This window comes from Geotrypetes seraphini, chromosome 3 (assembly GCF_902459505.1).
Source record: "Geotrypetes seraphini chromosome 3, aGeoSer1.1, whole genome shotgun sequence".
NCBI classification, from domain to species: domain Eukaryota; kingdom Metazoa; phylum Chordata; class Amphibia; order Gymnophiona; family Dermophiidae; genus Geotrypetes; species Geotrypetes seraphini.
Window position 1 is genome coordinate 202,698,267 of NC_047086.1, and position 17,485 is coordinate 202,715,751.

General features: G+C 42.9%; 1 protein-coding gene across 2 annotated transcripts in view; it reads left to right on the forward strand.

Annotated features, from left to right (window-relative positions):
• DIP2B (disco interacting protein 2 homolog B) overlaps positions 1-17,485 on the forward strand; it is a 443,690-nt gene that overhangs the window by 396,822 nt on the left and 29,383 nt on the right. For both annotated transcript variants that reach the window (XM_033936084.1, XM_033936083.1), the window contains exons 35-37: positions 10,065-10,139; positions 13,697-13,871; positions 14,104-14,227. In XM_033936084.1, coding sequence (XP_033791975.1) covers positions 10,065-10,139; positions 13,697-13,871; positions 14,104-14,227 — 374 coding nt within the window. The remainder of the gene's footprint in view (positions 1-10,064; positions 10,140-13,696; positions 13,872-14,103; positions 14,228-17,485) is intronic.

A 17,485-nucleotide genomic window follows, 5' to 3' on the forward strand; every position in this document is an offset into this window, starting at 1 on the left:
ATTAGACTCTACTTAGTCTGTCTTTAAATTTAAAAAATGTGTGTTGTTTTAAAAAACAATTATGTTTTTAGATGTATCTATATAAAAATAATAACCAAAAATTTATCTTTTTTTATGTCATCTTAGCATATTTTATGCTACAGAACGAATTATTTTTTTTAACATGTATTGTTATGGGAAAACGCGTTTCACATAACGAACTTTTCGCATAACAAACTTGCTCCTGGAACGAATTAAGTTCGTTGTGTGAGGCACCACTGTATATGCTCCTAATTCGAATCAAATGGAGTTTTTCAAACAAGTTCAACAATTACTGTTACCACTGGCTACTTCTAATTTAATCGTAGCAGGGGATTTCAATGCTGTAATGGATCCAATTTTGGATAAGAGACCAAGTAGAATTATGAAATCGTTAGGTTTAGATAATTTGGTTCAATCTTGTAATTTAGTTGATATATGGCGTATTCTTCATTTTAATGATCAGGAATTCTCTTTTTGTTCTCAGGTCCATAAATCTTTCTCACGAATTGATTATATATTTGTGTCTAATAATATAGCGCAGCGAGTGATGAATGCAGTTATTGATCCCATTATAATTTCAGACCATGCTGGTGTGTGGATTGACTTTAAGAATAATGATATAGTACATTTCGATCCAATTTGGAGATTTGATAATGCTTTACTTGCGGACTCGAACTTTCTGGAAGATTTTAAATTAAAGATGAATGAATTTTTTCAAATAAATAATTCGGACAATATTAATGCTGAGATTTTGTGGGACGCGTTTAAAGCAACAATAAGAGGAAATATTGTTTCATATTCAGCATTTATCAAAAAACAACTTAAAAAACAATATGTTGATCTGGAAAACCAAATTAAAGTATTAGAAAATAAATTAATTAAGAACTGAGAACATAATACATTACAAAGTTTATTAAAAATAAAAGCGAAATATAATGAGATTTCTTCTCAATTTGTGAGGAAAGATATCTTCTATAAGCAAGTTCAGTACTATGGTAATTCAAACAAAGCTGGAAGATTATTAGCTAATTTTCTTAAAGCAAAAAAAAGGAAATCTAAGATTATTGCAATTAAAGATACACAAGGCAACACACACACTAACACCAAAGATATTTTAATACAATTTCTTGATTTTTATAAAGATTTATATTCTTCTGAATCTTATGAAAATAAAGAACAAGAGGGATTAAATTTCTTAAACTCATTTATTGGACCAAATGTTCCGGATCATATAAAACGAAGTTTAGAAGATCCTATACCTTTAAAAGAAATAGAATCAGCATTGAAGTCTCTTAGAGTTGGATACGCTCCTGGTGGTGATGGATATACTGTTGAATTCTATAAAACATTTCAAAATATCATCTTACCATATTTATTAAATTTGTATCAATATCAAATAAATAACGGGAATAAATCAGGTACTATGGCTGATTCGGTAATTATTGTCTTACCAAAACCAAACAAGGATCCTACCTTGGTTTCAAACTACAGGCCTATCTCTTTATTAAATGTAGATGGTAAGTTGATTGCTAAAGTATTAGCAATAAGATTGGCAAAAGCTCTTCCTTTTATTATTGATGTACACCAAACAGGATTTATTGCTAAAAGACACTCATCAAACAATACTAGATTAGCATTCCACTCTTTAAATTTAGTGAAAAATATGAATGATCCAGCTTTTATGCTATCTTTAGATGCAGAAAAAGCATTTGATAGAGTGGAATGGAGTTATATGTATCAAGCTCTGGAATGGTTTGGAATAGGCCCCGGTTTTATTAAAATGATTCAGACATTGTATAGCTCTCCTGGTGCAAGATTATATATTAATAACAATTTATCAGATAGATTTAACTTGCGTAGGGGAGTTAGACAAGGATGTCCTTTGTCCCCCTTACTTTTTGATATTGTTTTAGAACCCTTATTAATTGCAATTAATCAAACTAAGGAGATAAAGGGAATCCCATTTTCTTACTGGGAATTTAAACTTTCTGCATATGCAGATGATATATTATTATATTTAAGAGAACCGGGGAATACTGTTCCAAGTTTACTTAATCTTCTAGAGAAATTTGGGAAATTTTCTGGATATAAAATTAATTGGAGTAAATCGGAAATTCTTCCAATTAATGTTCACTGTACCAAAGGATTATTTGATTCATATTCATTTATTTGGAAAGAAGAAGGATTAAAATATTTAGGTATTATTATCAAAAATACAATTGAAGATACAGTAAAAGAAAATGAAAAACTTTTATTAAAAAAAATAACAGAAATGTGTGAGCAATGGAATCCTTTACATCTTTCTTGGTGGGGAAGAGTCCAAACAATTAAAATGATGATATTGCCTGTGGTTTGTTATCAAATGAGTATGATACCAATATTTTTTCAGGGGTCATTTTATAAAAAGTTAAACAATATTCTTACAAAATTTGTTTGGTTTGGGAAAAGACCCAGAATTGCTTTAGTATCTTTACAAAGACCAATTGTGGAGGGAGGGGTAAATTTTCCAAATTTTTATAGGTACCATCAAGCCTATATTCTAAGACAGGGTATGTATTGGATCCTCCCAGATCTCATGGAGAATGTACCAGATTGGCTATATCTAGAATGGCGGCTCCTGTTCCCACTACATCCAGAACATCTAATTAGTATAAACATGCCAAGAAGATATAAGGATAACAGAATTTTATTGGATACTTGGAAGACGTTAAGATATGTTAGTAATCTATCACCAGAACCAATTGCTAAATCATTAAATCAATCAATTTGGGTAAACTCCAGGATCAAGATTGGCGGATACAAAATCGTCTGGAAACAATGGATAATTGCAGGTATACGAACATTGAATGATGTTATTTCAGAAGGAGCAATGCTTAGTTTTTCACAATTGCAACATAAATTTGGATTAAATAAAACACAATATTTTAAATGGTTGCAATTGAAGCAAGCTATTCAGGCAGGGTTCACTGAATGGAAAGCTCTTAATACTCAATATAGTCTGCAGGTTCTATGTTTCCAGGCAGATTTTTTGGGTCACGAAGCCGCAAAATGGTATAAATTGTTAAATGGATTTTTAAACAAAAAAAAGAAAACTGGACTTAGGGATATTTGGAGTATTGAGATTGGTCAGACAATTTCTGAATCTCAATGGCCACGATTTTGGTCCTGGAGATTAAGATCTACAAAGTCAGCATCTATGAGTCAAACTTGGTTGTTTTTGTTACATAGAACTTTATGGACTCCTACGCGTTTACAAAAAATAGATAGTACTAGATCTAATAGATGCTGGCATTGCAGAGTAGAAGTCGGGACATTAGATCACTTAATTTTTTTTTGTCCCTGTATAAATGCATTTTGGAAACTAATTTGGCCCCAAATTAATGAATTACTAGAAAATCATGTAGGACTCTCATATGATACTATACTATTTGGTACAGCAATGAGAACTCAGAGTCCGATTTCAGCAAACAATAACAAACTATTATTAATATTGACAGGGGTCGCCATGCAACAAATAACTCAAAATTGGAAGGACTACACCAAATTAAATTTTACATTTTGGTGGAATTCAGTCTGTCATATATACAAAATGGAAAAAACAATAGCATTACAACAGGGAAATATTCATAATTTTAAGAAAATTTGGGAACCATTGACTCGATATTCCAATGATCAGGTTTCATAGCACATTAGTAATGGATATAGTAGATTGGGGAAGGGTGGGAATGTATATTATATGGATTTAAGAAATGAAGAAAGGGGAGGGTTATATTTTATGTGATAAGATGAATTACTTGTAATCACAATTTTTCATGTATTAATTGAAGTTTATGTAAAATTAAATTATTGTAAGAATGAAAAATTTATAAATAAAATATTTTTAAAAAAAGTCCTGTTTTCATCAGCTCTGCAGTTCTTCTTTGCCTTCTCGCACCACGGCTTTGTTATTTTCTATGCGAAGTCGCTGTGCGGGTGCATCTTGTGAGTTTAAAAAAAATTAAAAATAAACTTTTCTTTTTCCTCACCAATTTTCAGCCAGCGGCCTCTGGGCTTAGGCCCTGCTGCTGAACCTCGTTCCTTTACAGTTTCTTTTTTTGTCTTATGTCCGGGCCTCTTACCGGTTTTAAAAAGTGTAGCCAATGTGGCCGGGTCATCTCAATCACCAACCCTCATTGTTGGTGTATTGCCTGCATAGGACCAGAACATTATCCCGAGTCTTGCCCGCGCTGTGCTACCCTTCAACCTTGAGCCCTTCGCAGACGCCATGCTGAAATTCTTTCCAACTATTTGGCACTATGGAGCAGTCTGCAGAGAAGGCCACGAACTCGGGGGCGGCCTCGTCTTCTAAGACCTCGACCCCCGTGGTGGCCTCGACTAAGGCCTCGACCTTGATGCCCTTGTCCTCAAAGGCCTCGTTTATGGTACCTCCTAAGACTTCATCTGCGGGTAAGTCTCCTCTTTCTCCTTCAAGTACGCTCCCTAAGAAGCCTCCAGAGTCTCAGGCATTCCAGGCAGTGAGTGGAGTCCTGCCAGCCTCTACAAGACCTCCAGCTAAGCATGCCTCCAAGCATAGGGAATACTCAACCTCGAGGTCGCTCTCCTTGGAGCGCACTGCTGCACCTCCCAGACCTGATCCCTTGGTCTCGGTGCCTATGTTTGAGGACATATTAAAAGCCATCTTGACCACTCAGATTACCTCGGTCTTGGCTCAACTTGTCCTTGCCTCGACCCTGCTTCCTCCAAACCAGCCTGAGCCTCTTGTCGAAGTACCTCGAGGCAAGCCTCGTAAATCTCGTCAGTTATCCTCCAGTGACTCTTCGCCTCGTCCCTCCAGGTCAGAGTCTTCTATACCTCGATCGAGGCACCACTCGAAGCACTCGAGGCACCTTCTCTCAAACAACAGGACTCGCCTCCTCCTCGTACTGAGGCATCTATGCCTTGTTCATCGAAGCCCGTCGAGACTCCTTCGAGGTCCAAGCATAAGCCTCGAACTCGCATCTTCATCTTCAATACCGAGTTCTGCTTTTCGGACTCGCATCATCCCCCAGGGTCTTCACGAAGTGTCTGATGGTGGTAGCTACAGCCCTGCGTACCCGGGGTCTTCAAGTTTTTCCATATCTTGACGACTGGATCATTAAAGCCCCCTCTCAACAGGTGGTTATTGCAGCGACCCAACAGACTATTACGTTCCTCCAAAGTCTGGGGTTCGAAGTCAATTTTCCAAAATCCCAGTTGACTCCCTCCCAAACTCTACAGCTTATTGAAGCCATCCTGGATATTGTTCAACTAAGAGCATTTCTGCCTCAACCACGTCAACATGCTCTCATTCACCTTTGCAACCACGTATCTTCTCTCACCTCAATTTCAGCGAGAAAAATGATGGTTCTGCTCTTTCACATGGCTTCTACAGTTCACGTGACTCCTTTTGCCAGACTTCATCTTCGCATTTCTCAGTGGATCCTGGCATCTCAGTGGCAGCAAACTTGCGACCCACTCTCTCAACACATTACAGTGACTCCTGCGTTGAGACAGTCTCTCCACTGGTGGATGCTCTCTTCCAATCTTTCCAGAGGTTTGCTTTTCCACACGCCCCCTCATCAGAAGATCCTCACAACAGATTCTTCAAATTACTCTTGGAGGGCTCATCTCGACGGTCTCCATACTCAAGGCCATTGGTCCTGCATGGATCATCTCTGTCATATCAATCTGTTGGAACTCAGAGCGATTTTCAATGCTCTCAAAGCTTTTCAACATCTTCTTCATGACAAGGTAGTACTCGTTCGAACAGACAACCAAGTCGCCATGTCAACAAACAGGGAGGCATGGGCTCTCTCTCCCTGTGTCAGAAAGCTCTGAAGCTTTGGACTTGGGCAGTGCCTCACATCTTCCTCATAGCTGTCTACATTTAGGGTCAGCAGAACTGTTTGGCGGACAAATTGAGTCGTCTTCTCCAACCGGGATCCGGAAGGTTCGCCCCCCACATTTCGCCCCCAGCAATTCGCCCCTCACATTTCGCCCCCCCACATTTCGCCCCCAGACACATTTCGCCCCCACACATTTCGCCCCCACACATTTCGCCCCCACACATTTCGCCCCCAGCAATTCGCCCCTCACATTTCGCCCCCCACATTTCGCCCCCACACAATTCGCCCCTCACATTTCGCCCCCCACATTTCGCCCCCAGGTATTTTTCGCCCCCACACATTTCGGATCGCAAATCCTTACCTCACGGGCCCTCAGTCCAGCTGCTGGTGTGCGCGAGCGAAGCCAAGGGGGGGAGGGAGTCGAAGTCTGGCCCCGCCCCCGGGCTTTCCCCTTTTTCGTCCGCGATCCGCTAGGACATGAAGGGGGATCGGGGCTTGGTAACTGCACCAACTTAAAATAAAAGAGACCCAAAATTAGGCTGCATTTTGTAAAAATTCTCTGCATCTGTTTTGCAGATGCCCACTCCCTCCCTCTATTCTGGCAAGCAGCTCCAGCGTCAGGGTAGTTCCAGCCCCTGCGGTGTCTCCTCCCGACTCTGCTCCATGGCATCACTGTCATCTGAGACATGAAGGGGGATCGGGGCTTGGTAACTGCACCAACTTAAAATAAAAGAGACCCAAAATTAGGCTGCATTTTGTAAAAATTCTCTGCATCTGTTTTGCAGATGCCCACTCCCTCCCTCTATTCTGGCAAGCAGCTCCAGCGTCAGGGTAGTTCCAGCCCCTGCGGTGTCTCCTCCCGACTCTGCTCCATGGCATCACTGTCATCTGAGACATGAAGGGGGATCGGGGCTTGGTAACTGCACCAACTTAAAATAAAAGAGACCCAAAATTAGGCTGCATTTTGTAAAAATTCTCTGCATCTGTTTTGCAGATGCCCACTCCCTCCCTCTATTCTGGCAAGCAGCTCCAGCGTCAGGGTAGTTCCAGCCCCTGCGGTGTCTCCTCCCGACTCTGCTCCATGGCATCACTGTCATCTGACGCCAGGTCCGAGGCGGTGTCTGAATCGCTGGCTTCCAGGCATGCCCGAGCTGGATTCACAATAACAGCCCGCCGTTTTTCATCCTCCAGCTGCAGTTGGTTCTCTTGCGTGCCTTCAATGTGCTGAATTACTAGACCAGCGTTTCCTGAACCCTCTCCATTAGGCACATGATCTTGAAAATGTGATGGCTATATTTCCGCCGCGGCCAGACACTGCCCCCCTCCTCCTCCCTGCCCTATCTTCCTACCTCTGCCGATCGTTGGCAAGCTTTCCGAACTCCTGCCCCGCTACTAACCGGTTGCGCGGATCCACTTAGTCCATCTCAGTGCTGAATTACTAGACCAGCGTTTCCTGAACCCTCTCCATTAGGCACATGATCTTGAAAATGTGATGGCTATATTTCCGCCGCGGCCAGACACTGCCCCCCTCCTCCTCCCTGCCCTATCTTCCTACCTCTGCCGATCATTGGCAAGCTTTCCGAACTCCTGCCCCGCTACTAACCGGTTGCGCGGATCCACTTAGTCCATCTCAGTGGCACGAGCAGCAGCGCGATTTGGCACTGCTTCTCAGCGCTGAGCAGCTTCCTTACTGGCTCCCAAGAATTCTCCCGAGAATTTGGGAGCCAGTAAGGAAGCCGCTCAGCACCAAATTGCGCTGCTGCTCATGGCATTGATTTGGACTAAGTGGATCCGTGCAGCTGGTTAGCAGTGGGGCAGGAGTTTAGAAAGCTTGCGCCTGCCTGCTGCTCTGCCTGCCTCCCTCTGGCCCAAGCCCCGATCCCCCTTCATGTCCTAGCGGATCGCGGGGGCGGGGCCAGACTTCGACTCCCTCCCCAGCAGCTGGACTGAGGGCCCGTGAGGTAAGTATTTGCGCTCCGAAATGTGTGGGGGCGAAAAATACCTGGGGGCGAAATGTGGGGGGCGAAATGTGAGGGGCGAATTGCTGGGGGCGAAATGTGTGGGGGCGAAATGTGGGGGGCGAAATGTGAGGGGCGAATTGCTGGGGGCGAAATGTGCGGGGGCGAAATGTGTGGGGGCGAAACATCCGGGGGGCGAAATGTGCGGGGGCGAAATGTGTGGGGGCGAAACATCCGGGGGGCGAAATGTGCGGGGGCGAAATGTGAGGGGCGAATTGCTGGGGGCGAAATGTGGGGGGCGAAACTTCCGTGAACCTCTCCAACCTCACGAATGGGCACTCAATTCTTCCACTCTGCTTCAAGTTTTTGCTCAGTGGGGGACTCCTCAGATAGACCTGTTTGTGTCCCCCCAAAACCACAAGTTGCTTCAATTTTGCTCCAGGATATACTCTCCTCTACACCTCGAGGCCGATGCTTTCATTCTGGATTGGACGAGTCAGTTTCTCTACGCCTTCCCTCCGTTTCCTCTGATTCTCAGGACTCTTGTCAAACTCAAGAGGGAACAGGCCACCATGATTCTGATAGTTCCTCGGTGGCCCAGACAACCTTGGTGCTCCCTTCTACTTCAACTCAGCACCAGGGAGCCTCTACTTCTACCAGTATTTCCCTCTCTGCTTACACAGAGTCAAGGATCTCTGCTTCATCCCAATCTGAAGTCTCTTCACTTAACAGCATGGTTCCTTTCCACCTGACTACCTCTCTACAGTTCTCTCAATCTGTACAGGACATTTTAGAGGCTTCCAAGAAGATGTCCACTAGGCAGTGTTACAACCAGAAATGGTCTAGATTTTCTGCTTGGTGTACCACTCGTCATTTGCAACCAATATCTACATCTCTGTCTACAGTCTTAGATTATCTACTGCACTTATCTCAGTCTGGCCTCAAGTCTACATCTATTAGAGTCCATCTCAGTGCCATTGCTGTTTTCCATCAGACCCTTGACGGGAAACCCCTGTCTGCACATCCGGTGGTTTCCCGCTTCATGAAAGGACTTTTCAATATTAAACCACTGCTCAAACCACCTCCAGTGGTCTGGGATCTCAATGTCATCCTAGCTCAATTGATGAAGCCTCCCTTTGAACCAATTGATAAGGCTCATTTGAAGTATCTCATTTGGAAAGTGGTGTTCCTCATTGCCCTCACATCTGCTCGAAGAGTCAGTGAGTTACAAGCTTTAGTTGTGGATCCACCCTTCACAGTTTTCCATCATGACAAAGTGGTCCTTCATACTCATCCTAAATTCTTGCCTAAAGTTGTTTCAGAATTTCACATTAATCAATCTATTGTTCTTCTAGTATTTTTTCCAAAGCCTCTTTCTCATCCTGGGGAAATAGCACTTCATACTCTGGACTGTAAACGTGCTTTGGCTTTCTACTTGCAACGCACTCAACCTCACAGAACGGCTCCTCAACTTTACATCTCCTTTGATCCAAATAAGTTGGGGCGTCCTGTCTCGAAGCGAACCATATCCAACTGGATGGCTGCTTGCATCTCTTTCTGCTATGCTCAGGCTGGTCTCCCGTTGTAGGGTCAAGACACGGGCCACAGAGTTCGAGCAATGGCGGCGTCTGTAGCTTTTCTCAGATCAACTACTATTGAAGAAATCTGCAAGGCTGCCACTTGGTCCTCGGTTCATACATTCAACTCTCATTATTGTCTGGATACTTTCTCCAGAAAGACGGCCATTTTGGCCAGTCAGTTTTACAATATTTGTTTTCCTAAATTGCCAACACTCCCACCATCCCTTTATGGTTTAGCTTGGAGGTCACCCACCTGTTGAGAATATGCTCTTGCTTGTCCTGGGATAAAGCACAGTTACTTACCATAACAGTTGTTATCCAGGGACAGCAGGCAGATATTCTCACAAACCACCCACCTCCCCTGGTTGGCTTCTTAGCTAGCTATCTGAACTGAGGAGACATGCACCCTAACTCGGGCGGGAAGGCACTCACTCATGCCTGATGCAGCACTCGTAAGCTCTTAAAAGTTCTTCAAGCAAGTCTGCTTGTGAGGCTGTCCGCTCCGGGGCTCCGTGGATGACATCACCCACCTGTTGAGAATATCTGCCTGCTGTCCCTGGATAACAACTGTTACGGTAAGTAACTGTGCTTTATAGGATATTGCTTCCCTACACTTATGGTTGCATCATTTAAATCCTCAGATCTTACCTGGGGTCAGAGTCATTATCGTTGATCCAGAGACCAAAGGACCTCTAGGGGACTCACACCTTGGAGAGGTATGTGTAGCATTTAACAATTTATCTTTTTTTTTCTGTCATAACAGAAAAAAAACCAATGCTGAAATGTAAATTAGTTTTAAAAAAGAGAATTTAAATGGGAGGTAAAATGATGGTTGACATCTGTATCTGTTTGATTTTTTTTTTCCCTCCATACTCTTCTCATTAAGCTCCCATCTGATATTTGGAGGCTGATAAAGACACAAGTTCAGTTTTTCTTTGAGAGGCACAAATGCTTTAAACATAAAATATTAATGAGCTGTCAGTGAATTCACTGGGTTTCAGATTTCTCCACTGCAGCCAAGATATACAAAATTGTGCCATTTTTCTATTTGAATTATTGATTCGTGGTTTGGAAGGATTGGTTTAGGCCAGTGTCTTTTAAACTTTTTCGAGCCGGAGCACACTGAAGGTAGTGGCCACGGCTCGAGGCATCCAGAAGTGCGCGGATGTCGCCATGATGATATCACGCACATGTGTGACATCATCAAGATGACATCCACACATGCGCAGAGGCCCTCCAGACAGGCCCTGAAATGCCAGTAGGGCATGCCAGCAGAAAAGTCTAACAAATATCAACCGAGTACCCCCAACCACAGATCTCCCAAACTCCACCCTAGACCCACCTAAGCTATTCCCCAGATCCCACCCTCTTTACTAATTGTAATGTAATTTTTTTCCATTCATTTTTCATATACACACAATATACACAGCAGATATAAATTCTCAAAAGTGACACATTTCAGTCACTATATATAAAACCATTTTCCCTACCTTTGTTGCCTGGTGACTTTATTTTTCTGTTCTTTTAACTATATTTTCAGGGCCGCCTTATCCATTGACTGTTTTTCTCTCCATCTTCACTTTCTGCCTTGCATCCATCTTTGGCATTAACTTAACATTCAATATTTCCATTTTTCTGCTTTCTTCTCAAAATCCACTATTTCTCTCTTCTTCCCTCCATATTTCCATGGTCTGACATCTCTCTCCTCCCCCACCAGTGGTCCAATGACATCTCTCTCCTTCCTTTCTCCCTTCCCAGTCTGGCATCTCTCTCTGCTCCTTCCCATAATCTGGCATCTCTCTCTACTACTACTATTATTTCTATAGCACTAACAAACTCCCCTCCTTCCCTTCTATTCCCCGGTCTGATATCTTTCCCTTCCTTTAGTCATCTCTCCTCTTGCCCCCCAGTCTAACATTTCTTTTTCCCTTCCTCCTTTCTGCCCCCTGCAGTCCATCTCCCTTCCCTTCCTCCTTTCTGGCCTCCCTCCCAGTGCAACATTTATCCCTCCTTTCCACCAGTCCAAAATTTTTTCTCTCTTCATCCTGCATGCTTCTCCTGAAGCCCTCCTTCCCTCCCCCAACCAACATCTCTCTCTCTCCCCCTCCATGTGTCCAACTTTTCGCTCTCTGCCCTCTCCCCTTTCCCCAGAGTGTAACATTTCTCCTTCCCTCCTTTCTGTCCTCCCCATCCATCTTGCCCTCTCCATGAGTCCAACACTTTCTCCCTCCTGCACGCTTTCTCTCTGTCCTTGCCTCTTCCCTCAAGTGGCATCCCTCCTTCCCACCCCCTAACCAAGCATGCTCTCTCTCCATGCACCATCTTACCCTCCCCTCCAGTGTGTAGCACCTTTCCTTTCCCTCCCTTTTTGCCAGCTCCAGATGCACCTCTTCTCCCTTCCTTTCACCTCCCCCTGTCCAGCAGTACCCCTTCTCCTTCCCTGTCCAGTATTACCCCTTCTCCCTCCCCCTCCTCCCCATGTTCAGCAATACCCCTTCTCCCTTCCCTGTCCAGTAATACCTCTCCTGTCACTGCTAACGGCAGCTCACTGTGTGCTTTTAACTTCGGCACACAGCTGCCACTAGCAGTAGTTTATCCCGGTTTCATCAGGCAGCCTCGGGGCCTTTGCTAGGCCGGCCTGTTTTGATAATGCAATGCCTCTTTCTTTGTGTGTATGTTGGTCTAAGGGAAGAACTTTCTCCTTTTTCTGCATTTTTTTTCTCTGAATGTTTTTCATATCATGTTAATCCTAATTTTTCTTTTCTACTTTTCTGTCTGTCTTCTGCTCTTTCCAGGGGTGCTGTCCATTTCTTTTCTCCTGTCTTGTTTTCTCTTATTGACATATTTATCTTTGAGCTCTTTCCTCCCTTTCTTTTTCTGTCTGTCAACTCAGTTTCAACTGCTTTCTCACCTTGCAGCCCTCCATCTACTTTTAACTTTTCAACTCCCTTCAACTTTGCATTGCCTCCTCTCACCCCCTAGCTCTCCCAGTTCCTGTCTCATTGCTTCTCTCCTAATCCATTCTCTTTCCTCCATTCCCCATTACATCATTTTTACCCTCTGTACATATTGTCCTATCACTTATCTCCTTGACAACCCTCATGACCTTTCCCTCATGATTCCCCCATTCTCAGTTTCTCCCCTCCCTCCATTCATTGTTTGGTGCCCCCTCATCCCCCTCTCTCGCTCTCTTATAGCCTGACAACTGCAAGTTTCTTCCCTCCTTGCCCCATTGACCCAACATCTTTTCCTCTCCCCTCCACCTTCAGGTCTATCATTTCTCTCCTTCTCCTGAGGTCTATCCCTTCCCCTTGAATCCATTATTTTTCCCACCCCCTTGAATCCATCACTCCTCTTTCTTCCCTCCTTCCCCTGAGGCCCATCACACAGGTCCATGATATTTCTCTTTCTTCCCTAACTTCCCTTCACTCTCCAGGTCCAGTATTTTTATATAACATTAATTATTTCTAGCCATATCAGTTCAGCATGGCTTACATACCAAAGAGAACGAGCCATTGCTTTATGAATTACAGTTTATATTTAATTCGTTATCAATTATTTTTTTGCTATGAATTTTTGAAATAAATAAGTCTGCAACAGTTTCTTAAACATTTCATAGATTGAAGCCAATCTAATTTCATATAGTAACTAGTTCCACTCCCTCCTAAGGGTCCAGCATTTTTTTTTCTTCCCTTCCCTTCCTTACGGTTCCACCATTTTCTCTTTCTTCCTTCCCCCACCACCCCAGGTGCAAATTCGCTTCAACCCCTCTCCCATTTATTTTAAACCACATTTTCAAGGAGGTTCCCCAGCAGCAGCTGTAATTCACAGCTGCTGTTTACAGCCTGTTCTGAGCCTCTTTTCTGTCCCAGTCTGCCTCCTCTTAAACAGGAAGTTATATCAGAAGGAGGCAGGTCAAGGCGGAAGAGAGGTTTCCAGGAAACTGCTAGCAGCGACTCTGAGTTACTGCTGCTACTGAGGAGTCTCTTTGAAGGCATGGTTTAAGGTAGACCAGGAGAGGGAAGAGAGTGGGAGAAATGTTGGTTTAGAAAGGGGAAGGCACTGGGCCCCCTGGTAATCTGGATCCTTGAGCAGTGCTCATTTGCACAAAAAGTCGGTCCACCCCTGCCTGCGGAATACCAATTGAAAAACCCTGGTCTAAATCATCATTCTGTTTTTTTGAGAAACCTGAAGATGAAAAATGCATGTGAATTCCCTCCAAGTTTTTTGAGAGTGAATAACAGCTGGCTTCCTTTTGGTTTACACTATCTAGATTTGGGTGAACAGCCCCCACACTGCCAGTGGATATTATACCATCTATGATAATGAAAGTCTCCAGGCGGATCATTTCAACACAAAGCTCAGCTTTGGTGACACTGAGACACTTTGGGCCAGAACTGGATACCTTGGGTTTGTTCGTCGGACAGAGCTTACAGATGCCAGCGGAGGTATGATAAGGGCAGTGAGGTAACAAGCAGTGGCCCTTTTTCAGTAATACTCCTTAATATTGTATGGCAGCAGGATGATCCCAAAATACCAAGAAATTACCCTTGAAACCATTCTTGCCAAGAAAACAGATCCAAATCAGAGAAGGGTATAAAAAGAATATTGGAGAAACGACTCTTTTTGTAAACAGTGAGCAGTATTTAATAATCTCACTTGGCATGTCACTTTCCACAGATCGACATGATGCGCTTTATGTTGTTGGGGCTCTGGATGAGACACTGGAGTTAAGAGGGCTGCGTTACCATCCAACAGACATTGAGACATCGGTATCTCGCACACACAGGAGCATAGCAGAATGGTAAGAACTCTGGACTGGCACAGCAATGGATAGCTAAGGGATGGGCACAGGAATGATATTTCATACTTAGCTTACACCCTTTTTTATTAGTAGCTGAAGGTGTTACATTTAGGTATAATAGCTATTTCCCTATCCCTGGAGTGTTTACAGTTTAAGTTTCTACCTGAGGGCAAGTGCAAGGTGAAATGATTTGCCTAAGGTCCCAAGAAGAATTGGTGGAATTTAACTCTGGCTTTCCTGTTTTAATCTCTAACCACTTTGCCAGAGATACAGGCCTTGAATGCCATTTTAGAGTATAGATATGTTAAACTCATTGAATGTGAAATACAGGAAGAAAAGAGCAAAGTTAATTTCAAACAAAAAAATTTTCAGTAATTTTAGATGTCTTAGTCTTTTCAGAGTTCTACCAATGTGATAGAGAGGACTATGCATATAGATAGACCTAAGTTGCAGTTTGGGGATGGTGTCCTTTTTTAAGCCATACCAAGGGCTGATTGAAAAGTAATGACTAGGTTTTTTTTTAAATTCAGAATCAGATGACTCCACAGGATCTGAACTTTTTTCTTTTTCAAAGTAGCATATTTCATATTCAATACGTTTTTTGCAGCATTTCAAAGTCGTAAAGCAGACTGTTTTGCAACATCACTTTTAGTGCTGCAGCTGTGGTATTTTTCACTTCATCTGAAGAGGACTTCTTTCCATGAAATTGTTTTTTCAGGGCCATAACATTTCAAGAGTTTCATTTCCACTTTTTCCAAGTTTAACACACAGTTCAATCACACACCTTTGGCGTACTCACAGACATATCTTCCTCATCTGCCATGATGAAACATATGAAGTTCTCCTTTCACTGTGATCCAACAATAAAGACTAAAGCAGTCTAACTGCAGGTTCAGAAATGTTGACAAGCTTCACAAGAACTTCACAAGAGCTTCACAAGAACTAGCACAGTGTTGCAACATCTACTTCTTGGAAAGAAAACCAGACACATTCTCATTACTTATCAATCAGCCCTTATAAGTACAGGTCCAAAATGTAATTGAATGTCCCTAATGAATATGCAGGAGGTAGCTTGGCAAACAGGTACATAAGCATCACCATACTGCAGACATGTCAAACTCTGGCCCGCGGGGTACTGAAATTTGGCCTTCCAGCCAATTTCAAATTTTCCCCCAAAGCTGGCCCGCCGGTACAAGTGCCGCATCATTTGTAGATTCACGCGGGCTGCAGCGGTTCGCTGGTCAGCAGTAGCGATCCTCTGCAGGCTGCCGTAGTCTCAGCTGCACGTTCCCTCTAGCGTGGTCCCACCCCTCCTCTGACGTACGGGACCGCACCAGAGGGAACATGCAGCTGAGGCTACAGCAGCCTGCTAGGATTGCTACTGCTGACCAGCGATCCTTTGCAGGCTGCGTGAACCTACGGATGATGCCGTGTGAACCTGCAGTCAGGTCCCAAGCAGACCTGCAGCTGAGAAAAGGTATTTTGGGGGTTTCCTAAAGGGAAGGAGGCACACAAAGAGAGGCACACATTCCATTTTCTATTCATTTATTATAATGGTGTGTCCAGGAGGCCTCATGCATTCCAGGGAACAGTTTTTATTATTTCAACACCCAGCTGCCTGCATGCTTCTCAACCTTCTCTGCCCTCATCCCCACCCCTACTCCCTTGTTACCAGGCCCTTGCAGTTATATTATTGAATAATAATGCACACCCTCTCATTCACTACAGCCTCAACAAGAGCACACACATACACACAAAATCAGAACAGACTGCCTAATCCAAAATTTGACCCCCATGCCTGTCTAGGACCTAAAAGAGAGAGGAAAAGTCTTTTGTATTTATTTTGTTTATATCACAGAGCTGGCATGGGTTGGAGAGGTTGTAACTCTATACTTCTGCTAAGACTAAGGGGTCTTTTTATTAAGGTGCGCATTTAGTGCATGCTAAATTGGTTAGCATACCTTAATAAAAGGACCCCTAAGTATCTAAAAAAAAAAATTAGGCCCGCGACAGCCTTTTTTTCAGATTTCAGCCCCTTATGTGATTGAGTTTGACACCCCTGCCATACTGGGATAGATTGAAGGTCCATCAAATCCAGTATCCTGTTTTTAACAGTGGCCAATCTAAGTAACAAGTACCTAGCAGGATTCCAAAAGACTTAAATATATGTAAGAACATAAGTAAGTTACCATACTGAGTCAAACTAAAGTCCATCTAGCCCAGATTCCATGCTATTTAACCTCATTGATAAGCAGTAGCTTTCCCAAGGTCTAATTCCAGGAATTTGTCCAATCGTTTTTTAATCCAGCTACATTAAATGTTTGCCATTTTTGCTCCAGAAATGAATTCCAGAACTTAACTAAGCAAGGAGTGAAAATCTATTTTCTCCTCATAATTTTAAATGTGCTGTAACTTCATGGACTGTCCCCTACTCTTTGTTCTTTTTAATAGTTTGTTTACCCATTCCACTCCATTCAGATTTTCATAGACATCTACTATATCTCCCCTCAGTAGTCTCTTCTCCAAGTTGAAGAGCCCTAACCTTTTTAGCCTTTCCTCATATGAGTTGTTCCAAGCTCTAATCATGTTAACACCCCTTTTTTGTACCTTTTCTCTTCTACCGCACTTTTTTTGAAATGTGATCAGAATTGCACACACTACTTAAGATATAGTCTCTCCATGAAGCAATACAGAGGCATTATAGTCTTCCCTGTTTTTATTCTCTATTCCTTTAATACTAGTTTTTAACACTGTTTGCTCTTTTAGCCACCGCTGTACAGTAAGCAGAAGATTTTAACATATTTCCACAATGACCCCTAATTCCTTTTCCTCAGTTATGACTCTAATGTGGAACCTAGATTTTTGCAGCACACCACTATGTACCATCCACCATTAAGAGAATTTATATTTAACTCTCTTCTCTGTCCTCTGTCTTTTAACTAGTTCCCAATCCATAACAGAACATTGCCTCCTATCCAAAGACTTTAATTTTCTCAGGTGTCTCTCATGAGGAACTTTGTCGATAGTTTTCTGAAAATGTGGAACCACTACATCAACCAGCTGCTCATCTCAGATATAAGCAGTGGATTTTATCGAGTCCATCTTAATAATGGTTTATGGACTTTTTTCTTTTAGGAACTTATTCAAACCTTTTTTTGGGGGGGGAGGGGGAAATAATTGTTTATTGCTTTTGCATAGAGGAAGTGTAACAATATATCACTGAACAGATAAATAAAGATCAAATAGAGCAGAACATAA